We start from the raw sequence: 25,041 nt of genomic DNA, 5'->3' as shown, positions 1-25,041 counted from the left end.
TTTTTATTAATTTTGCCTACATAGTATCAGTTGTGGATGATTAAGATTTTTGCAAAACTACAACTTATTTATTTTATGGAAACCGTTTTTTATTTTCAGTTTTTAAAGTATGTACTCATTTTACTTTTCTGAGAAATTTTTAAAGAAAATTATTATTATGGAAATAAAATAATATACTAGTTAACAAAAAATACATTTAAAAAATAATAAAAATATTTTTTAATATTTTATTATTTCCAAAAATATAAATAACTATATATTTTAAAATTATTTTATTTTTCATATTAACAAGTAAAATTAAAAAAAATAAATAAATAGAAAATAAAACAGGAAATATATTCGCAAATTATATGGCCGGCTTCTTCTCTAAATTATGATTCTACTCTATTATCCATCTCCCTTCTTTTTACTCTTCATCTTCTCATTTCTTCTTCAATCCAAAAAGAGTTAATGAAAATAAAAAACAAAGTTAGAGAACCATCCAAACCATTTGAGGCTAAATCAAAACCTCCAAACTCTCAAGAAAAGATAAAATACTAGGTACCACTTCAACAAATCTTAATAAATCCCAAAATCAAAACCTTCAATTGTTTCAAACCTTGAACATGAATAAAAAAGATACCTATTAATGAAATAACCTTCTAGCTCAATAACCTATAGTTTGTCCATACTTCAAATCTCAAATCTCAAATCTCAAATCTCAAATCTCAAACCTCTTGAAGACTAAATGCTAAGCTCGGTTAGCTCACAAATCAAATGTAGAAGCTATCCTAACAAAGAATGCTATAAACAGGAAATGTAGAAGCTTCCCTAGCTACCCACAACTAACTTGACCAATAAAAAATAAAGTGAGAGGACTACAATGAAGAAAAAGAAAATAAGTTAAGAAATTAAAAATTTAATTTAATTTAATATAATTTAATTAAAATTAAGACATTATATTTTTATCTCAAATTTTATTTATAAAAAAAGAATTATATAATAATAAACATAAAAAAATTGCTACTTCATTCTTTTTTTTTTTGCTAAAAATACTTTTTTCGTTATTAAATTTAGTATCCATAGATAAAATCGTGAAAATTAATAAACTTAATAGTTGTAATAAATTTTTTGACAATAAATATTATTTTCAATTATCTATCATTAAAAAGAGAACTAATTAACATTGGTATTTTATTATTATTATTATAATTAATTTTTTTCTCGTATATTTTATTATTAACTACATATAAAGATATTAGTGAATTATGAATACATTAATAGAAAAATAATTAATATAACTAGAGATTTAAAAAGGATCTTAGTAATAAATAAATTTTGGAAGAGTTAAGATATATTATGATAATCACAAGAAGTTATTAATTTATCTTTCCACTTTTATTATATTAGCATCTTTTGTACTATCATTTATTATTTTCGTTAGAAAGGTAGGTAACTGACTTTGAGAAAAAAAAACAAACAAACTGTGCTACACATTTTCCTTTTAAATTTTTCCTGTAATTGAAGAAAATCAAAATCAAAAAGAGAGAGAAAGAAAGCGAATATTTTTTTGTTTGTTTTTTCATTCCCTGTTGAAAACATAAGAAAGATAGATAGAGTTTCCAATCGAAAGTTAGCGAAATCAGTGTGTAAAAACAAAAAATGCAACACTGAAAAGAAAACAAAATTTTCCCGGAAAAAGGAAACCACAAAAAGTTGCATTACAACAACAATCCATGTGTTTGTTGTTTCAGATTTGATCCTTCTTCTTGGATCTTTGCTTCTTCTTGCTCTCACTATCTTTCTCTAAAACGAACATTCTTTTGTTTCTTTCATTTTTTCTTCTTTTTGTGTTCTTGAATAGCTTCAAATTCTGTTTGGCTAAAAAAAATTAAAAGAAAATCATTTTTTGAGCCTAGCCCACAATAATTTGCTTCAAATTAAATTCTGGGTCGGTTTCAATTTCGTCAAAATTGCATTCTTTGTTCCAAAGGTAGGGTTGTGAATTTCACAATGTGATGTGAAAAGAAGAGTTTTTTTTGTTAATGTGATATTGATTTGGTTGTTGTGTGAATGTTGAAGGTTTTAAGGTTCAATGAAGCGGCAATGAGGTGTTTGTGGATAAGAAATGGAGGTTAGATCAGAGGGTATACAAGTAAGGTGTGATAAACTTCAAGGTTCTGTGATTCCAAAAACACGTTTGAGGATTTGGTTCATTCGTGTGTGTTCAAGCATTGTGCTTTGGACTTGTTTGGTTCAGTTAGTTACAGTGAGTGAACTATGGCATTCACATTTGATTTCTGGGATTACTAGTGGTATATATAACATTGCACAAATTCAACTTCCTAAACAACATGATTATGATGGAGTTCAATTGCCTCCTCCTAGTTTTCTTCCTCCAAGTTAGTTTCTTGACTTAAATTCTTGTTCTCTTTAAGTCCTTTATGTATCAGATAAGATTATTAATTTGATGGTATAATGTAACCTTTGATATAAATTAATTGAGCAGTGAAATTTATATGTATTGTTGATCATGTGTTATATGACTTTATTGTTAGATGGTTTTGATTGTTATTAACTGAAAACAGGTATAAATTGTATTTGAGTTGGAAATTTTTTGTTTTTTTCGGTTCTGTGCTCATTTTAAAGTTGAATTGTTGATTATGAAACATGTTAGGAGAATGAATGATGTATGCATTGATGAATGATGATTGTTAATTGGTGTTCATTACCGGTTTCTCAAACAGTCCAGGGATTATTATAATTAGAAATGCTGATTCTAAGGTGTTATCTTTATAGGTAACCGTCAAATTATAATTAAATAATCATGGATATGATCATATAATTAAAATTAAGTGAAATAAGTTTTCATCATTCAGTTTTAAAGAATAAATCAATGTTGCGGATGTACGACGAAAGCATTAGAATGACAAATCAGCAGAATATCAGATCTTAATCTTACTAAATTCTAAATGTTGATGTTAATTTTGAGGATTTCCTGCTAAAGAAGAGTTGCTTCATACTGATTTGTAACCCAAGATTTACTGTTTAACACTTTCTTCTTTTAAGACATCACATAACCACGTATGAGAGATAGTTTTACATGAACATATCTTGGTCTAAAGTTGAAATAAAGAGGTAATCATTTCAAAATAAATACTGGAAATGATGGATGGGTTTGTGATATTTTTAATTGTTTTACTTTTGTTTCCTGACTCATTTTGGTAAATATTAAAGCTTTTTGAAATGGCAACTTACAGGAAATTATACGAGTAATGGTTTTCTAAGAGTTTCCTGCAATGGCGGTTTGAATCAAATGCGTGCTGCGGTTTGTACTCCTATTCTAACATTTCTCTGTTTATATCATATCATAAGCTTAAATACTCATTTAAACTTATGGTATTTCAGATATGTGACATGGTTACAATTGCTCGATTTTTGAATCTCACATTGGTTGTGCCCGAGCTTGATAAGACGTCATTTTGGGCAGACCCTAGGTATATACCTTGTTCTGAATTTTCTTTGAGTATCCTATAATTTAACTTCATTGTTATTTTAAAGTTCTGTAGTTTTCTTTTTGCAGTAATTTTCAGGACATTTTTGACGTGAAGCATTTCATTGATTCTTTAAGAGATCAAGTTCGAATAGTGAAAAGAGTTCCTAAAAGGTTTAGTAGTAAGTATGGATATTCTACCTTGGAGATGCCTCCTGTTAGCTGGTCAAATGAAAAATATTACTTGGAGCAGGTATGCTTCTTTTATTAGTTGCAATTTAAGGTTTGATAATATGATTGATTAATGATTCTTCGCCTTTATTTTATGGCATTGGAGTTTATAGTTTTAGGATAGTATGGCTTCATTTTAGTGAAAGTTGTTTTCTTCTTAGAGATATGGAGTACCTGAGCTCGAACTCAGGTTGGAATAATCCTAGGCCAAACTTTACTTACCTCTGAGTTGAACCCTAGATTACTAGGGCTCCTTTCCTCTGGGAAGGAGTATTAAGACAACAAATGAGACTTCTACACGAGGGATAATGGTTGTATGTGTCAGTAATTGTGTCCTTTCCATATTGTTTGGCACTCAAAAAAAACATATAGAAGTATGAAAATTGAAAAATGTGACTATTTTTTCTCTAACTTTGATAAATTTTTTAATCCAATGCTATTGACTCCACACTGCAGATTCTGCCCCTTTTTGGAAAGCATAAGGTGTTACACTTCAACAAAACTGATACACGTCTAGCGAATAACGGTCTCCCACTTGATCTACAGAAACTTCGGTGTCGTGTAAATTACCAGGCTATTAAATTCACTCCTCAAATTGAGAAATTGGGGCACAAATTGATTCGGATGCTTCACGAGAAAGGACCTTTTGTGGCACTGCATCTTAGATATGAGATGGATATGCTGGCTTTCTCCGGTTGTACGCAAGGTTGCACAGATAAAGAAGCCGAGGATCTCAAAAGAATGAGGTCTGTTTTCCATTTCTTGTGAGCTGATAGATCATGAGTTATATAATATTATTGTTATATACTATAAATATTTTACTTCTATAAAACGTTTTCTGTTTGTGCTTTTCAATTACAAAACTGTCACATTATTTTCAATCCATTTCCTATTTGTAAAAAAATTGTTAATGTAACACTAAAAGCAACACTTTTGTTTTATTTTCAGTATTTCTCAATTCTCATACAAATTTTTGAAAACAGGAAACTGATTAAGAACAAGTGGCAGATTTGTATGAAATGAAAACAGAAACATTTTCTTGAAGAAAATGGACCCCCTTCAAATGAATCCTTATTTACTTGATTATATGCAAACAAATATTCTTATAATCTAAGATTCTGTGATGCTCTCACATAAATGAGACATCTATTTTTTTTTTATTTTGAAAGGGAAATGAGATATCTATTCTATATGGCATAAAATGTTGATTAGGCTTATGTAATTCAGGTATGCATTCCCTTGGTGGAGAGAAAAGGAGATAGTTTCTGAAGAGAGGAGATCACAGGGTCTATGTCCTTTGACACCTGAGGAGGTGGCCTTAGTTCTTCGAGCCTTAGGTTTTGGTAGGGAGACGCAGATATACATTGCAGCTGGTGAGATTTACGGTGGCGAACGTAGACTTGCACAACTAAGAGAAGCGTTTCCGTTAATTGTAAGTTTGTCAACTTTTCTGCTATTATTAGTTTGGTTCATCACACAACTGTTTACAATTGCTCTCTAATGGTTGAGCTTGAACCTGATCTAAATGATGCATTTTGTTTCCAATATCCTCGTTTCCGCTCTTTGAAATTATTCTTCCCGGATGCATCTGACTTCCCATGTTCACACTTTTAGGTTAAAAAGGAAATGTTGCTGGAACGCGATGATTTGCAGCAGTTCCAGAATCATTCATCTCAGATGGCAGCCTTGGATTTTATGGTTTCAGTAGCCAGTAACACCTTTATCCCTACTTATGATGGCAACATGGCAAAACTCGTGGAAGGCCATCGAAGGTTGCAATTTGAATACATTATTTTCAACACATTCTCGGTCGCTGATTAAAAAGTTTAAATGGAATAAAGTGACATTCGCGTAGTAAAAATGAGTGTGTTGTTAGTTTTCTCGTTAATTTTTAACAAATCTGTTGATCTGCAGGTATTCTGGTTTTAGAAAAACAATCTTACTCAATCGAACAAAACTCGTGGAATTGGTTGATATGCATCAGAACGGAACCCTTAAATGGAACGAGTTTGCGGATGGTGTGAAACAGGTTCATGAAAAGAGAATTGTACAGCCAACTCGGCGAAGAGTTATAATCGATAGGCCGAAGGAGGAGGAATATTTCTATGCAAACCCTCATGAGTGCTTGTGTGAGGAAACAAATTGTGATGACTTGCTAGGTCATTACAACAACTCTAGTCAAGTAGCATGAGTTAAGAGGAGCAATCCCAAACTCTATTTCTTTGCACCCATTCCAATAGTAAGATCTAAGTATACAAGAATTTTGTAGGAAACAAGGGTAGCTTATAAAAAGTGTAAAAAAAAGAAGAAGAAATATTTGTTCTATTGAGGCTTGTAAAACATGCCCCTTCATTTTACCCTTCATTAATTACTAATTTTTGGTCGCTTATAAAGGTTAATTCAATAAATGTTGGCCAAATTACTTTGGGTATGACCTTAAAAGAATACTATGTGTAAACTAAATCACCAAATTTGTAACATTAATGATATTTATACATTCATTTTTTTCTACACACATGTGATACTTGATTAATGTGTTTAAAAATATGGTTAGTTCAGTTGAGTATATGATTAATTAAATTTACGATAAAAATTGTAGTTAATTTAACTATTTAATTAATCACAATTTTAAACTTGATCTAAATTAACCATCTAGTAAATTGAATAAATTACAAATTTGCATGGGATTAATCAAGTGTGTTGTATGTGTCCCACATAGATAGTTTGGTTGGTGAATTAAAAGACGTCGAAGGAATATAAAGAAAGAAGACGAAAATCCGAAAAATTAACGTAACACAAGACTACATTTTCACAAAAATATTACGGTAAACTACTCCCTCTAGTTTTATATATAAGCAAAAACAAAAATTCACACCTATAACAAAAATAGTTTGGTTCATTTAATTTTTCCAAATTAATAATAATAACAACAACAACATACTCATTGTATTATCTAAAGGATTTAATTCATGTATACTATGGAAATAATGTAAATTTTCTTATGGTGTCAGTATATTACAATTAAACTCTTATCTAAATTGGAATTTGCTCAACTAGTTGTTGAAAAATAAAATCTACGTTAACTAAAGAATATTTTAAAAATTATAGCATTTAATATAATCCAATTAATCAAATTTTACTTATATTTGAGAATACAAATAGGCATGGCAATAGAGCGGGTCACGGCAGATTTTGTTTCCCCTACCACAACCCTCGACTAGTCGGAAAAAACCTACATCCACCCTCATTTTTTAGTGGGTGTAAAATTTAGACCTTCATCTCCGTCCACAACGGAGTTCGGATTTTCTTGCCCACATCCACACTCATTATATATAAAATTATAAATTTTAATTCATATATATTATAATTGATATAATAAAATAATTATTTCTTAAACAATAATAAAATTAAAAAATATTTTCTATAGAGATAAAATTATAATTTTTAATATTTAAAAAAATATATAAAATATTAAATATGTATATAAAAATTAAAAATTACAATAATATTACTAGCGGAGCGGATTGGGTGCGAGGTAGATATCAACATCTCAAACTCAACTCCACTCTCGAATTTTAATTTCGGGAAAAATCTGAATCTGCATCCACCCCCAATCAAAGCAAATTTTCTCCGTCCAAATCAAAACGGGTTCAAGTATATCCCCATGTGCGGGTTACATTGTCATCTCTAGATACAAAATATGAATTTTTTTTTCTTTTATATGTAAAACAGGAATGACTATTTATAGCAACGTCTATCGTTGTGAGGAATTTATCTAAAATAAATTGGGTCTCGAGGCCTAATGCGAAGGCTTCATTCTCCTTCTTTTCTATACGACCCTGCTTGCATTAATGACTTTATTAGAGATGATTTTACACATTAAGTGTCTCTTCACGTGTACATTGTTCTACCTTAATTATAAACAAAATGTGTGGATGTATTTTTTATCTCAAATATAAGTAAAAGTTTATAATTTATTAACAGTTAATGACAGTATTCTAAAATTATCTTTGTATTAATTCCTTAATATGGTGACAGGTGACTATAGTCAATAGGGGTAAATTAGTAGTTGTATTTATTTTTACATGAAATCAAAAAAAATTATGAACTTAACTAACATTGTTAATAAGTGTTAATGGAAGTAATTCTGCTTAAAGTATATGTCAAAGGGAGTATGTGTAATCGGATGAGATTAAATGAGAAATTGAATTCCTTATCATCACTAAGAGTACACATTCACACAATCTGTGTCTGCATGATCGTCAGATCGAGATTAGACGGTTCAAATTTCAAATATATTTTGATTTTTTTTAAATAAAATTATCAAAGTTGTGATATAAATTGTTTGATCGAGATCAGACGATCACACACTTAATTACTACGTGAATGTGTGTAGTCAACGACGACATGAAATCTAGATTCTAAAATAATTTGCGCAAACTATGTTAGATAAGGACCTATCTCTCTCACCAAAACATCTTTATGTGTGTGTTTAACTTCAAGTAGGGTGTTCACGGTGTAGTTTGGAACAATTTGGAAGCAAAACCCATATCATCCAAAGATTAAAACTAATGCAAATTGATATGGATGATTTCTTATAAAAAATTTGATTTGATCCAATTAAACGTAGTTTTGATTCAATTGGTTTTCTATTGATTCAAATTACATGCAATTACAAAAAATAATATAATATTAATGTTAGAAAGTCATTGTAAATTTGAGATAAAATTTAATATATAATATTTTGAACAAGAGGTTATAAAAGCAATAGAGACTAGTCAACACTTTTTCTGGGACTATAACTCTGCGAAAAAATCTTTGGACGTGGCTCGCCTTACTCTTAATTTAGGTATTGAAACTTCCTCTATTGATAATGTGTTGGACATTAATAAAATACTTTGGTCTTGTGATGTAAGATTTTATTATCGTTGTTATTGTCAACTTAGTTGACTTGATTTGGTTTTGCAGAAATAAAAAGTGATTTGATAACAAGTTCATTTCTTGGAAGTCAACTTTTTTAATTGTGAGTGTTGAAGTAAAAACCTTTTTAATATGTCTTTTAATTACACAAACCTTATAAAATAAATGTTAAATTTTTTAAATAGTGATCTACTGATGTTTGCATTTGAGTTTTTGTTGAAAGAACATAAGTAGTCAAGCTTGAAGTCATTAAATATGATTATCCTCAATTCGAGGATGATCATCGCAATATGTTGCATCTTAATCACACATAAAATTTCTTAGAAGAAGTCAAGAAAAAACTATGGGTCAAGATGTGTCTATATAAAAATTAGAGGATGAAGAATCAGATCTGAGGATGAATATTTTTCACAATCTTATATCTGAGGATAAACCCGAGGATGGACATTCATCACAATCTCCGGTCCGAGGATGAGTGTTCTTCACAATTTCATATCGGAGGATAAATATTTATCAAAATTTTCATCTCACAAATATTGGAAAAGTAATTTTCATAAAACTACAAAAGGACAAAAGTTGACAAGTTGTTCGCACTATTTAAGGTTTACCAAAAGTAAACATAGAAGTGACATCACATTAATCACGCACTCTTATGCGGAAGATAAGAACTTTCATCCTCGCATATGAGGATGAACTCTAGAAAAAATCATCCTCTCATATATAAAAATGAGGTCTTATGTGAACAATGTAAAAATACTACGTTAACATTGTTCAAATTTGTACAAAAGTCTTTGAAGTAAGAGAAGCACATCAATCATGATTTTCAAGGTATTAGAAACAAGAAGGAATCTTCTCATCCATAATAGATCAAGAGGATGATAAGAATGTCTCTTACAAATCATATTCTATAAGGTTGCCTAACAAGTAAAAAAAGTGTCAACATGTTTACACCAAATTCCAACATTCACATATTGGAAAGAAAGACATACAATCATCTCTCAAAGACTTATGATCATCCATGAAATCCTTAGAATCGGTTGCATCAGAGGATGAATACAATCTCAAGATGAATACATAAAGAAAAGTACAAAGGTACAAAAAAGTGAAGTACTTGACATGAATGACACAATGGTCAAATGGTTGGAAAAAGGAAACAACAATCACATCAAGACTCAATAAAATAGAAACTTCATCCTTGTACTTAAATCAAATAAGAAGACAATCGCAAAAGATAAACAACACTTACGAGAGGATGAAATTATAACCTCTATGTTAGAGGATAAACAATAATAAAAGAGAATATGAATCTATGTTAGAGAATAAAACAGTAATGAAAGAGAGAATGAATCTACATCAGAGGATAAACAATCATGAAGAGAGGATTAATCCTCGTTAGAGGATAAACAATGTAGAAGAGATGATGAACTTCTGTTATCTATTCATCCTCCCACATGGGAAAAAGAGTAAAAGTACCAAAGTACAAAAAGTGTTGTCTTTGACTTATTAGGCACAACACTATAGTTGTTGGGAAAAGAAAAAGTCAAAAAGGACAAGCTACATCAGAATTAATGAAAGCCTCGTTCTTCTTCAAATTAGATCCGAGGATAGATTGCAACACTCATCCTCTCAACATACTTAATAGGAGGATAAAGGCTAAATTACAGTTTTGCAAATAAAGACGAGTCCAAGAAAACTTAGCAAAGTCTCCAACAATTATATTTTGCTAACCCTTATGGTTGAAGCTCCAAAGACAATTATAAATAGAGAAGTATTAATCTTTAAACATCAAGAGAATCATCTACAAGAAAATATCTAAGTTATTCAAGTTTATCATCATTCTCTTTATTTTACAAACTCTTCCAAACTTAAACATATATGAGGATCATTTTTATTGAGTGTGTTATATACAACTTCACATCACTATCTTATCTTAGAAAGTTGTAATTTGATCCCAAATAAATCAAACACATTACTACTTGTATATCCTCTTGTTGATATAAACTTGAGTTATTTTGTAAGTCTGTCGAAGCTAGTAAAAATATAGCTTTGTAAGCCTGGTGAAGCTAAGAAAATACATAGTTGAAAATGTGTAGATCAGAGGACGAGTTTCTAAGCACTAGTGAAAATCTCACAAAGCTGTGAGGACTGGAGTAGTCTATATTATGTGAACCAATATAAATTCTGTGTGTGAATCTTCTTAAGCTCTACTCTCTTTATATTTATTTTATCCATACCATTATCACACTTATCATACATATATCACACTTATCATATATATTTCAAACTCATATTATTCTTCTTTAGATCATCTTCAATAAGAGGCTGATTATTTTCATCTAACTACCCTCACCACAAAGACAATTTGAGAGGATAATATTAGTGCATGAACTAAATTTTAAAAAGGGTCACAATTCAATCCTTCTGTCGTGATATTCACTTTTACTTTAGTGAGTTCAAATACTTCTCTTGTCAAAAATCATTTTACCAGTACCTCTTTTTCTTTCATGTATGAATTTGTGATCCTAAAAGCTTTTCGGTTGTGATTCATGCTCTCATTGCTCCTCAGATTAAGGAGGTTATTTGGCATCCTCCTATAACTTCTTGGATCAAATACAATATAGACGACACAACATAAGGTTGTTTTGGATCTGCTGCTTATGAGATCATTTTTTTATAGATAACAATGTTGTTCTTGTGGATTGTTTTGCTCGAACATTAAACATTTCAACTGCTTTTTACCCAAAACTCATTGAGGTTGTGAATGCAATTGAGATAACTTTTAAAAAGGACTTGTCATCTTTTTGTTTAGAAAAAAACTTTAAATTGGTGACTCTTGCTTTTACAAATCATGAGATTGTTCTTTGGAGGTTAAGAAACAAATGTCTGAACTGTGTTGAGATAACTAAAATTATGCGCTTTATTATTTCTCATATCTTTAGAAAAGAAAATTTGTGAACTACAAAATTGCTTCTCTAGGTCTTCTGCAAATGATTATATTTGCTTTTACAAAATTGCTTCTCTAGGTCTTCTGCAAAATGATTATCGTTTTTGCTAATGTTTTTGAAGAGTTAGACTTTTGTTTGCTATGTACTATTTTTTTCATTCACCAAGATATTATTTTTATGGGCTTTCCTAGTAAGGTTTTTAACTAGACATATGATGTTTATGTTTTGGCTAATTAAGTTGGGTTTTAACATAGTCCTCTTAATTAAAATGTCTTGACAATCATGTGATCTTTTGTGAAAAGACATAGCATTTTCACTTGTTTGTTGCAGCATGAGGTATCAAAGAGAGAATGAATAATGGTGGACCCCACTACCTTTTGCTTTCTTCGCAGTCGAACGACGATTTTGAAGAGAAAGACAGAAGTATTGATATGTTCCATTTCTATCCATGCTATAGTATATGAATATGCCTATTTTTATATGTTTTTGTTTTTAATAACTTAAGCCACGATGTGTGTTGTTCTAATAATTAAATAATAACATTTTAATTTAAAAAATAATAGTAACATATTTTTATTGTTTTTTTTTTTAAAAATAAAACTATTTATGAGTATTAATAATTATATTAAAAATTAGTTATGATAAACAAATTTTATTTAACTAGTTCCTTATTAAAAAAAAATTAACTAGTTAATTTACAATGAAATTATTAAATCAAAATATTAACTAACTCAGTAATTTAAATTAAAATACATAATTTAATTAATTAGTTAACTTAGTTTAACTTTAAATAAATAAATTAAATTAATTTTGATAGAAATATTATTAACAAGGGGCATTATTGTACTTTTATAAATAGATAATATTTCTCTCTCTCCTATTTCTCTTCTTTTTCTCTTATACCAATCAATACATCAAATCTATTATATTTCTCATCTATTTCTTTCTTCTTACACTCTCTCTTACATATTTCTCTCTTGACAATTTCTCTTCTAAACCAAACACACCATAAGTCCTAACTACAAATGATGATATTGTTAGTAGTCACATATTCAAAGACTTTACAATTGTGTAGGGATGAAAATGGGTAGGGTAATATAGTACTCATCCTCATACCCGCAGGTTAAAAAGCTACTCATACTCGTGTCTTACCTCTTAGTTCAATTGGTAGTGGGACTGTGTGGAAATAACGAGTTTTGGCCTTCTGTGGGATTCGAGCTCGATAATAAGTAGCGCTTCATCTCATCCCCACTACCAATTGAACCATTTTTTTGTAACATCCCGACCTTTACCGCGATATTATTCACGACATTCTCGCCCACCTAGGGGATAAGTGCTGTCTCATCTCATTTCCACTACCAATTGAGCCACTCTTACCGTGATGTGTTGTTCACGACCTTCCAACGGTGGGAAAGTTCGGCGATAACGGTAAGGGTCAGGATGTAACAGTATCATCCGATAACGGTAAAGTTCGCCATTGTGAGTTTTTTTTTGTGGGTACACATTAAATCTAAATCTAATTGTCATCCTTACAATTGTGCGAGTTTACGATAATATTTACTATTTTAACTTAAATATAATTTTAATTATTTATCTTTTATCTAATATTTTTTCAGTATTGTATCTTTATATTGATTTTTTTTATTTTTTTTTTATAAATAGTGTATTTTAATCTTTATTATAGTCGCAACAAAAATAATAACAACTCCCTATCGTTAAAATCGCTTTATATATCTTAAATAATATAACCACTTTGTTTTTTTTAATTGACAAAATATGATTTGAAAGAACCAAAATTGATAACGGCAAGAAGAAGCTTTTTTATTCTTCGGAGCGGAAGGAAGAAGTAAAAAACAACACCGTGTTTGGCTGCAACCATGTATCATCCAACTAGAGGTGGCGTTCGTGGCGGTCGAGATCGTAAGTTTCATCTCTTCAATTTCGAGCCAATCTCAATTTCTCCAACTATTCAATCGTTAAATTTGTTTTCTTAATTTTATCAATTCGTTCTTCAATTTGACGTTATAGATAGTTTCTGCAAATTCAGTTTTTTTATAATTTGACTTTTTCGGTTTTCGACCTAATTTTGACTTTTTTTTTTAAATTTATGCTTATAAGTTATAATTTTTTATGATTTCTGTATGATAAATATTGTCGAACTTAGTAGTATAAATCTTGAATCACTCTTTCATTTGTATTAATGGATTTTTATTTTTTATTTTTTTTTATTGTGTTACTTGTGATGGGCAGAATTCACTTGGGACGATGTAAAAGCTGATAAACACAGGGAAAATTATCTCGGTCATAGTATCAAGGCCCCTGTTGGTAGATGGCAGAAAGGTAAAGCTCATTGTTAATCTAACTTCAGCTTAATCCTTCTTCATTAAAAAAGTTAAATATACAATATGTTTTATTTATGCATTTGCATTTAGCATGAGGACCAGTCAATACATATCTACATTTACTGAAATTGGATACCAGAGTCCGATTTGGGATACGATATGGTTGTCCTAAATTTGTTTTATTTTGGGTTTACTGTCTTTAATTTATATATGTGGTTGGAAAATGCTAATGAGCTAGAAAACATAGATTCACTGGACACTGATATCATGTTACTAGGAAATGAGGATATAACAGTTTTTTTTTTTTTTAAATTATAGGATACGAACATGAAAACATAAATTACGAACCCAAAGAGAGAATAAATATTTTAAAAGTTAGCACAAGGGTTCCATTTACATATTATTGGTAAAAAAATTCAAAAAATTAAAGAAGAAACATGCTTTGAATCTGGAAATGTTCATCAAGTGTCCAACACAAACACAATTGTGTTCGACATGGGTTGATTTAGTAATTTAAAAATGGAAATATTAAATGAAAAATAAAGCTTTTTAAAATATCAGTGTACAAAGGGCTGTACTTTTCATTGAATACTTTATATTGCATGATTTCTTAATAAAAAAGGTGCCCTTAGGGAACTTGTTTGCAATATCCTTTGTGGTTTTGGGGAACTTGTCTGAATGATTATGTTAGGATTAAAGAAGTGACACCCTTATTGGAAGAATAAAACTCTGTACTGGCTGCACTGAACCGAAGTGATCTTCATTTCAAGAGCTTATATCACAATCTGGAACTTAATAGTATGCTGTCACACTAAAATATCAGTGGTGTTAGGAGAGTTCAGAGTATCCAATTGTTCTGTTATTCAAATGCTTTTGTTCTATAACTTCTTGTAGAGGGCTAAAATATATGAAGGTAGGAAGGCTGTAGAGGGCTAAAAAGATGTATACAAGTTAATTTACCTATCTGCTTTTCTGTTCTTAGGATGCTTAAAAAAGTGTAGAGTCTAGAGAGGGACACGCACATGCACACACACACACACACACACACATATATATATATATATATATATATATATAAAGTTTATATTATAAACGTTAGACTGTTGTTTGGCTGTTCATATCTTAATAAGAGAGCATCATTAAATCTTCTCTTTTCATTCAACAGGGAAAGACCTTTATTGGTATACCAGGGATAAGAAGTCCCAAAGTGAAGAAATGGAGGCTGCAAAAGAAGAGATAAAAAGAATTAAGGAAGAGGAGGAGCAAGCAATGAGGGAAGCTCTCGGCTTAGCTCCTAAGCGTGCTAATCGTCCTCAAGGTAACCGTCTTGATAAACATGAGTTTTCAGAACTAGTAAGGAGAGGCTCCACAGCAGAGGACTTAGGTGAAGGTCATGCTGAAGCAGCAAGGGTTCAAGGTGTTGGTTTTGCAAGGTAAAATTGACTACAAAAGGTTTTTATATTTTGAAAAAAATAAAGTGGATTTGTTTTCTTTAATAATTTTTGCTGTTTCCTGTGTCAATTGTTTCTATTTTTAGCACATCATATAAATTATTTGGATTAAGAACATTTGGGTGGGTTTGCTTGTGGCGACTTGTGGAAAATAAGATTAGTGTTCTCATATTTCTATGTGCGTCTGATGTATTATAATTAGGTTTTCTCATGGTGAATGACCGAATGCCCATCTTTCAGAAGGTTTATGTGTCAGCAAATCATAAAGAACGAAATACTCATGAAAATTTACTACTCCAATTTGAGTTTGATGTGCTAAAGTTTTGATTTCTTGAAGCATCGGTATTAGATGTGTTAAACATTTAAGTACTAATCCTCTCTGTAATTAGTGAGTTTTATTATAGAGGTGATTTTAAACAAGTGATTTGGTCCTGGTAGATTTGGGGCCTGTTTAGGATTAAACAAGTGATCTTACACTACAAATGGTTTTATAGCTTTTTTAGAATCAAACTCTTTAGCTTATAGGGCTAAACAGCTTTTTCAAGATTTTTGGTTTATTTAATTTTTTTCCGAACAATTGCATTATTATAATTTTTTAAACATGCCTTTTAGTTGAGAAAAGCACTTCTCTTTAAAATTAAGAATTAGACCTTTATTTAGCATATGGAAAAAAACTGTGAGGGTTGCTTTATGACTTTTGGAAATCACATTAGGACCAAAGTAGAGAAAAGTTATATGCTATGAATGCTCACATTTCTTCTTTGGCTATGCTGGTGTAAGACTGAATGTGAAAGTTACTCAACATAGATTGATGTGTATGAAATATGAATAGAGAAAAGTGTGATAAGGAAAACCCCTGTGGGGGATAGACAGCAAGAGAATTGTGGGATGTAGTATTCTCATGACTTATGACAGGAAGAAATACAAGGAAAGATAAGAAGAGGAGGAGGCATGATTCACATTGAATATACTCTTCTTTTGGGTTTTCTCATACTCAAATTTGAAATGAAACAACATTTTTTGTTTATTTTCATAATTTACTATATCTTCTTGACATAGTAATCGATAGTTCAACAGCCTGCATTTACTGTTAAGAGGATATTGACACTGTCAATCAGGCATTCTTTAGCTCGAGGGGAAAGTGCCAAAAGATATGAAATGCAATATCTTGATATTATCTTAGAGGCTCATAAATTCATATTTCATTATGTATGTTGCCAATATCTTTATGTATGAAATACAATATCTTGATATTATCTTGGTGAATTCATTTTTATGTATGAAATACAATATCTTGATATTATCTTGTCGTGTGGAGTTTTAGAAATTGCACTTTTAAATGTATGCTGATTGCTTGTTTAAAATTTTGAATTGATTTCTTGAAGATACAGTCTGATTTACTTACTTAACAAAACTATGTATTCAGAGAACTCCGTCCTTGGGAAGAACCCGGTTCCTCAAAACTCCCACCTCCACCAACTGAGAAGGAGAATGTATCTATTCCTAATCATTCACCAAGAAAGACTGAAGACGATTCTGATGATGAAAGTAGAAGAAAGAGAAGACGGGAAGAGAGAAAGGAAGAGAAACGTGAAAAACGCGAGAAGCAGCATTCTCGCGAGGACAGAAAGCAAGAGAAACGTGAGAAACGACATTCTCGCGATTCAGATGACAGGAAGAGACACAAGAAAGATAAGGAGAGGAGAAGACATGATTCGGATTAAATACTCACTTCTGTCGGGTTTTCTCATTATCCAACGTGAAATGAAATTAATATTTTTAATCTAGTTTCAAAACTTTTTTGGGTATAAACGACATTCCAGAAGCCTGCATTATCACTTATCTGGAAATTGGTATTACCATTCTAGCATTATTATGTGGTGTTTCAAATTGGGAATTGATATTGAAATGATGCTAAGCTCATCAATTTAAGGCTTTGAAATTGGAGCATCTTGCTGTGTAAAAAAGAATTGAACTGTAGTATGTTCGTGTAGTATCATACTTAATCGACTTAAATAGAATCAACTTCTTATGAACATCTTATTGTCTGTTTGAGGCTTTTAACATTATTAACATGTAACTATTTGAACTCCCAACTTTCAATTGAAACGATAAAGGATATATAAAAAATTGCTTTTATTTCAAAGTCAATTAAGTAAGTTAAAACTTTGTTTTATTTTTCAAACTCTTGAAATTAATTTTTTTCTTCTTTTAATTTGCTGCTACGATGCATAAAATGTCAATAATATTGTGTTTAAAGTTTTGTCATCGATGATATTGAAAACCAGTTTTAAAAAAAAAAATTGATATTGAAAATCATATAAACTAAGTGTTTTGCTCAAATGATCCTTTCAAGTTATTCTAACACTATTAGAAAGATCGTTTACGTACATATTTACAAATTAGAAGAGCAAATTGTACAATGAAACTTCTGTTTTGGGCTAATCTTATACTAGAGTTCTCTTTTTAACATTTCTCTACAAAAAAATAAAAGCAAAATTTCCTATATCTCGTGTAAATTTGTGTGAACTTATCACGTGTACAATCTACTTTTTCCTACCTTACACTTCATATCCCAATCAATGTAAAATTTCTGATTTGAAATTGGAATTGTATATGCTACAATACAATCTTGCATTGAAGCAGAATGCCACTAGTCATCCTTGTCATTTCCATCATCATCATAGAAACTGAAAGGATGAGGAACTGATTTGAATGCACGGTAGTTTCCAACATTGTTCAAGTGCTCATTCTCCAACCTGACCAATTACAATGTGTATATTAATATATGCATGCCACTCATTACATTGACCAATTACAATTGTTCAAAATGTTCAAGATTATGCATTCAAAATGTTTAATCAGCCAAATCGAGGATTAGTCCCATAGCCAGCCAGCTTAAAGGGCCGAAGCTATGGAGATATCTTGATTGACTCACAGTCGAATGTGTCAAAGATCCTAATTACAGTGTATTTTAAAAGCAAAAATTAAACATCATATTACCTAAAGAAGTTCCAAATGCCACGACGAATAATTTCGAGACAGGAAATAAATGTATTGATTGCCACTTTATGAAGGGGACGCCAATCAAGTTCGAGAACCAACTGCATCCATGAAAGTCTAAGAACCACATTCACAACCTGCAGATTTAATTACAAAGATAGATTCAATTAATGAAATATCCAATATAGAAGATAAGATCAAAACAAATGTTGCCTTTGGTTAGCTCATTGTTACCATGGCTATGTAGTAGACACTTTTATGAGAAACTATAAGTTTATCCCTCAAATAAGGATTCTTTGAATGCCTTTGTAAAAGACTCCAGTCCTTGACAATGTCCCAATATGTGTTTAGCAGTATTGCTACAGCAGATGTTAGAAGTGCCAACAATTTCCATGTCATTCCCTTCTTTGTTTCAAAAGTAGTCCTAATCACCATTGCAACAATTGTTGATAGATACTTTGAACCATTGATTGCATGATCAATATTTCTCTCGTCGTACAATTGACGCATGCACTACAAATATATTTTGCTCAGTTAGTGTATCTTCCAAACGTCATGATGCATATAAAGGGAAGCTCGGTGCATGATGCTTCAACCAGGGGGAGTCTAAGAGGGTAGATGTATGCAACCTTACCTCGGCAAGCAGAGACACTATTTCTAGAAATAGGGTGATGCAGATAAAAAAGAAATTAGATGACATATTATATGTAAAAAGAGTAGATTTTATGAACCTGCGCCAAGCGAAACCAATAAGGAATGATGCCAACCATGAAGTATTGTACATTATAGATACCATGACTTCTACATTTTTTTTGCCTCCTTGAGTGTTCTCCAAGGCCATAATAGCATATGTAAAGCACAAAACTCCTGAAAGCTTGGAACTAAAGTAAAAAATACAAAATTGAGTAAAATATATTACAATGTAAAATATGTTTGTATTAATTGTATCATCTGAAATCCAAAAGAGCATAAAAAGACCTGGCTGGTAAGCTGATCAGCCAAGAAGAAATCCGAAAGTGTAACCTGCAAAAAAACTCATTCTTTAGTTTCATCTGGATCAAGTATATTTTTTATATTCAATCATGTCATTCAAATTGTTCTTATTTGTTTCTGTTACCGGGAAAAAAGGAGCACATATGCAGTGGAATAAACTCCGAATAAAGAAGAAGCGACTCGACCGGTGTATGATATTGAAAGGGCAAAATGTGATCAAAATAACAAGCTGCATATGAAACAAAATAGTGGTGAGAGGTGAGGACTAATAGTGAAGTAACTGTATTTTTTGAAACTATGTATCAACTAGTGTACTAAGAAGTTATTTTCTAAACTATGCATCTTACTACAATTAAGCTCAGAGGAACAAGCTCAGTGGCTGTTTTATAGCTTTTATCCTTTTGGTTCATCTCAAGCTCCAAATTTATCAGGAAACATAGTACTGCAACCACTGCATGACCTGTTGTGAGAAGGAATACTTCTCTGTGATTCAACTCAGTTCCAGGTCTTATGCCGAATAGGAATGGATAGTTGATCCGATACCGCCTCCAAAAGTATGTGTTTGCAGCATACATTAGCATATGTAGAGTGATATATCCAAATAGACTGCAAGAAAATGCTACAATCTTAAATAAAGCATAGACAGAATTTGAAGGCTAAAATAATAAGGCATTAGTTTTAAATTGTAGACTGCATCACGTGATCCAACCGCAATATTGTGCTTGCGGCAGTGTTTGCAACTGCATCAGGCCACAACTCACTATGTAGTGCTATACAAAATATTTTCTTCTTATTTCTTTACATCATAGATTTATAAGATATTTGAAAGGATTGTATAAATGTTTGATACTTATAAAAAAAGAAAATCACGCCGCAACAACCGCAATACGCGAGAGTCATAAGGTAGTTTGGGGGAGTTGGAGACTCTAACAAAAACTAACAACCAATTGCTAACATTGATTATTTAAAAAATAAAAAATAAAACTGCAATACGTATCACAACGGTCGCAGTGTCTGCAACTGCAATTTAAAACTCTAAAGACTTACCATGAATATAGAGGAAATAGAATACAAGCAAAAGGGACATTTATGATCAGTATACCAATAGAAATGAAAACAAGGTGCTGAAAAATAACTGTCACCTGTATAATGGGAAAATGTTTTCCATGTAAAATGTGCCTACTTTTTTATTCATTAAATGTTGAGATACTATTCTTAATATTGTAGCAACTAGTAGAGCAACTAAGCAGCCACAAAAGAAACCTACAAGAAATAAGAAAATATAAGAATTAAACAACATTGTTTGGAACAAACTATAAGCCATTCACATACTAATATTTTAAATAGCATTGTGTCATTTTTACCAGTGAAAAATGTTATGCTGTGCCTTTCTCTTTTCATTTTTGGCCTTAACAATTTCCTTCCCTTCTTGTGATTTGAATGTGTGAAGTTTCTGATGAAGGTGGACTCTACTTTCTCCAAAAGAAAATTGACCTTCAATTAGATGAAGAAGGATATTGTTTTAGGATTTAGCATGTAAAGATTGATAATGCTCTTCAATCTTCAATGTCAACAATAAAAAATAAGCACTAACACATACACAGACACCGAACACATCGCTAACACTGACACATTGACACATGTAATAATTTAAAAAAATGGAGTGATTGACTGTAACTACATGTATCGGTGTCAAACACTAGATACGCTTTCAATCCAACATGTCGGTGCTGCATAATTTCTGCGAGACTTAACTTTAACTTGCCAAGTTTTAATATGAAGAGATAACCATGATTAATGCAGTGAATACAACATATGTGATTCAAACAAACAAACCTCATCAGAAGTGCCAAGATAGGAGTTGTCCACTACTCTCATGTATGCTGCTGAAGCTCCTCTTGATACACACTTTTTGAGCAAACATATTAAAGAAAAGAAAATGAAATTAAACAAATCTTGTCACAGTTCAGCTTCTGAACAGAACAATATTCTCTTAAAAGTCCTTAATCCAGTGTTGAATTTGTGAAGAATGCAACTAACCTTTTCATATTTCTTCATGATTTTGGAAAATGCTGAGAGATTCATAAAACTGAACCATTTTCATAATAAATACATAAGCACATGGTAACACTGAGATGAAGGAGCTTCTGATATTAAAAGATTACATGATAAGAAATTGAAAGGTTTCATGATTTGTTTATTACCTGTAATCTTTGAGATGAAGGAGTTTCTGATAGAACTCAACAAACACAAGTCTAAGTTGCTTTTCAACTTTCTTCAGCTCTTCTTTGTTGAAACTTAACTCATTATCATTAGAATCTGTAAAAACATTTTTAATTGCTGACATTGGAGATTGAAGAGCATTATCAATCTTTACATTCTCAAGGATTTCCATAGGGTCTCTTCTTTTGTAATTACTGTTGGTTTCCTCTTCATAATGAGTACTTTCATTGTTCTGTTGAACAGGATCAACTTCAGATTCTTGCTGCTGCTGAGTTTGATCCATGTTATCTTCAGATGACAAACCATTCTGCTGCAATCCTGCAGATTCAGCTCAATTTCAGACTTACAGGAAATATAATAATTGCAATTTTTTGTTATGATTTATATTCGCTGATAAGTGACGAGACACTCAAACATAATGAGTGGAGCTGAAAGCATAACGAGTGGAGGGGAGCTACTTCAGCGGTAAACATGTAAACTGGACCATAGTATTTTAATAAAGGTTTGTACGCTATAAAAGGTACATCAACCACTATTGTGGAAGACGCGGATACAATTGGCCAAATTCCGTAACAAATTGTTGTGTTCTTGCATTTACTTTAGAATAAGATTTGCTATTCTAACACTAATGAATAAATGTAACTAAATGAACATCATTACTTATATTCACATTTACTTGGAAAGTGGATGAACATCATTTTGTCTCACCTTATGATCTCAAATTATTTTGTGATTCTGACTTTTCTTTTGACTTAATTGTGCAAATCATCAATTTAGTCCGTGAAATTAACAAAATTTCACAATGATCCTTGTATTGAAAATCTTCGTGCAAATTAGTCAATACGAGACAATATCATGGTCAATTTAATAGGATTTTCAATTTTAAGACCAAATAATTTAATGTTACCTATAATTTCATAGACTAAATTAATGGTTCACTCTATGTTTCAAATTTTGTCTCCTAAAGCTTACAAATCCTACCAATTGAATCATGAAGACCAAACAAACTACAATATCAATTCAATTTATCATTTACCTGTTGAATCAAGGCTTTTAACCTTTACCCTCAATGCAACCAAAGTCTCAACTTGTTTACTCAAAAGAGTTGCTTCATGCTTAGTTGCTTCCTCTTGATCCTTATAAAATGCATTAACCTTATTGAGCTCTTCATCAAGCTTCTCAAAGAACCTTGCTTCATCTTCTCCTCTTTCTTCATCTAGCTCTAATTTCTTAACATCTATAACTTGTTCTTCAATACCATCGTCTCTTTGAAAGTTTAGTCCACTGAATGCTCTTTCAAGGCTGAACCTGTGCTGCTGTAAGTGCCTATTATTGTCTTTAACTTGATTCTTGCTTTTGATTTCTTTCAAAATTCTCTTGAGGCCTTCATAGTCCATGTACTCTCTCTCCCACTCAGGTACCATTTGTTGTTTAAAATCTTTTTTAAATGTCATCTTTTCTTCTTTTGGAAATTTACTGGTATGAAAAACTTCACATAGCAAAAGAAAATAATACTTCCTCTGTAACAAAATATAAGTAAAAAAGTACATATATCTGGACACAAGTAAATAAGCAAAATATAATAGTTCAAAATGATAACCAACAAAAGAAAAGCATCATAGAAAGTTCATAACAAGAATGGAGTGGTAAAAGATTGGTAATTCTAACACAAGTTGTCTTTCTATATTATAGATAGCATTTTTGCATCTTCATAAAGTTTAAGAACAAAAATTATGCTATATTACACCATTTTATGTAACTATAAAAATAACATGAAAAGAAGCTTACATAGAAAATGGAAGAAATTAGGAGTATTCAGAAGCAGGACTCCACAACACTACTAGAAAGTCACCTTTAGATTTTCCAGTTGAAAATATGAATAACTTTTATTTTTGGTTCTGTTCTTTTACTGTTAAAAATGTATTGTATGTGAGGAGTCACATGTACAAGAAAATAACTTCATCAGAGAATTTATAAAAAAAATTAGAGTAAAAGGGACATTTTGGTCCTCACAAAAAACATGTAGGATAGATTAGTCTCGGACAAAGAAAATAGTTATTTTTAGTCTTTGACAAAAATAAATCGAAATAATTTAATCTATGAACTATAATATATATTAAATGTATAGAATCGATATGTATATTATAAATCATTAACGGTTTCCGTAAATTTTCTTAGTGAATTTTAACAAAAACATAAGAAGATAGTTTTTAGTGATCGTTAGTTACATCAAGGAATGAGTAACATCCAACACAACAATAATTTTCCACCAATTTTCATCTTAAGTATTTCTACCCCATTGTGTTTTACTTTTCCTGTTTTCATTTCTAAATTGTGATTTATTTTCTTTCCACTATATTTTCGTGTTCTTTTTGTAGATCATTATATTATATAATGACATGTAAACTGCCATATAATCTAGTCACGATTCAAAAACAAATAACAAACAGATTAAGAAAAAAATGAGAGAAATGCTTTTTTTTGTCAACGAGAGACCAAAATGTACCTTCACTTTAAAATTTCCACATACACTGATAGAAATTTCAGTTGTGCAAGTGGAGGATCATACCATATATAAAAGTTATTTTTACATAGTAAAATATTACATTGTTTAGGAATCCATGATTGGTGAATGTTTCAATACATCAACACAGTAAATAGTCTATAGGAGATCGGTATTTAAAAATTACTCAAACTTTAATAATATTCATTAATACTTTTTTTGAAATATCAATTTACAAACCTCTTCGTTCTTACGAATGAAACAGTAATTTAATTAGTGTCGCTTCAATAAATTTAGTTTTAAAAAACATGTATACAATTTTTTTTAATAAATAGACATCAATTAAAGAATATTTTTCAAAGAAAACCCTAAACTTTTATTATCTACACAACATTGATCATCATTCAAATTTTAAACAACTTATAAGTATTTAATAATTTTCGGTGGACCTATTTATGAAATTGCTCATTTTAAGAGGTGCCGAGTAATTTATGAATACCACATACCGTCCTGAGATTCTTTATTTTATTTTGTTGTTAACAAGATTATAATAAATAAATTAATAAATAAGAAATAAATTTATTAAGAATTAAATTTTCCCTCTAATTTTCTAAGTTAGTATCTCTTTTTTTATATATTTTCTCCTCTTTATTATTATAATTTAAAAACATTTTAAAGCGTATAGAGAATATCTAAATTCACCTAATATGATATTATTATATTTACATTCTCAGATTATAACCTTTATTTTTCTTCTAAAACATATTAAAACACATATTTTTTCAATGTCTTTTCAATTATATAATATTAAAAAATTCAGATATATCTATTTTAATAATATAAAATATTTTTTTTCTCACTTTTACAAATAAACAATCAAATAAAAATACAATTTTATATAATAATAACGTAGAAAGTTTTTCTAAAAAATAAGAATTTTATTTTTTACAATTTTAAT

General features: G+C 30.5%; 3 protein-coding genes across 5 annotated transcripts; 2 read left to right on the top strand and 1 right to left on the bottom strand.

Annotated features, from left to right (window-relative positions):
* Positions 1 to 1,428: 1,428 nt before the first annotated feature.
* LOC101508609 (rhamnogalacturonan I rhamnosyltransferase 1) lies at positions 1,429 to 6,218 on the top strand. Its single transcript, XM_012712826.3, has 9 exons — positions 1,429 to 1,972; positions 2,062 to 2,381; positions 3,240 to 3,307; positions 3,388 to 3,476; positions 3,563 to 3,725; positions 4,160 to 4,449; positions 4,931 to 5,135; positions 5,318 to 5,475; positions 5,618 to 6,218. The coding sequence occupies exons 2-9, from the start codon at positions 2,108 to 2,110 to the stop codon at positions 5,892 to 5,894; spliced, it is 1,524 nt and encodes a 507-aa protein (XP_012568280.1). The 5' UTR covers positions 1,429 to 1,972; positions 2,062 to 2,107; the 3' UTR covers positions 5,895 to 6,218.
* A 7,107-nt stretch (positions 6,219 to 13,325) lies between these two features.
* Positions 13,326 to 17,399, top strand: LOC101508291 (uncharacterized). The gene is made up of 4 exons (XM_004490041.4): positions 13,326 to 13,488; positions 13,819 to 13,908; positions 15,076 to 15,343; positions 16,788 to 17,399. Exons 1-4 carry the CDS (start codon positions 13,446 to 13,448, stop codon positions 17,083 to 17,085), a joined length of 699 nt encoding a protein of 232 aa, XP_004490098.1. The 5' UTR covers positions 13,326 to 13,445; the 3' UTR covers positions 17,086 to 17,399.
* A 294-nt stretch (positions 17,400 to 17,693) lies between these two features.
* Positions 17,694 to 23,508, bottom strand: LOC101507979 (phosphate transporter PHO1 homolog 10). Of its 3 annotated transcripts, none has more exons than XM_027331708.2 (14): positions 23,369 to 23,508; positions 22,617 to 23,100; positions 21,562 to 21,898; positions 21,398 to 21,446; positions 21,194 to 21,265; positions 20,722 to 20,851; positions 20,500 to 20,620; positions 19,705 to 19,963; positions 19,482 to 19,586; positions 19,343 to 19,387; positions 19,096 to 19,245; positions 18,599 to 18,877; positions 18,365 to 18,501; positions 17,694 to 18,120 (listed from the first exon to the last, which is right to left on the bottom strand). In XM_027331708.2, the coding sequence occupies exons 2-14, from the start codon at positions 23,032 to 23,034 to the stop codon at positions 18,015 to 18,017; spliced, it is 2,208 nt and encodes a 735-aa protein (XP_027187509.1). In that variant the 5' UTR covers positions 23,035 to 23,100; positions 23,369 to 23,508; the 3' UTR covers positions 17,694 to 18,014. The 3 variants fall into 3 exon arrangements, with proteins under 3 accessions (XP_027187509.1, XP_027187510.1, XP_012568286.2); XM_027331709.2 differs by having other exon boundaries at positions 22,617 to 23,069; XM_012712832.3 differs by having other exon boundaries at positions 22,617 to 23,508.
* Between the last annotated feature and the right edge of the window lie 1,533 nt (positions 23,509 to 25,041).

This window comes from Cicer arietinum, chromosome 2 (assembly GCF_000331145.2).
Source record: "Cicer arietinum cultivar CDC Frontier isolate Library 1 chromosome 2, Cicar.CDCFrontier_v2.0, whole genome shotgun sequence".
In the NCBI taxonomy this organism is placed as follows: domain Eukaryota; kingdom Viridiplantae; phylum Streptophyta; class Magnoliopsida; order Fabales; family Fabaceae; genus Cicer; species Cicer arietinum.
Note: the sequence above shows the minus strand (reverse complement) of the source record. Positions and strands in the feature narration are given on the sequence as shown.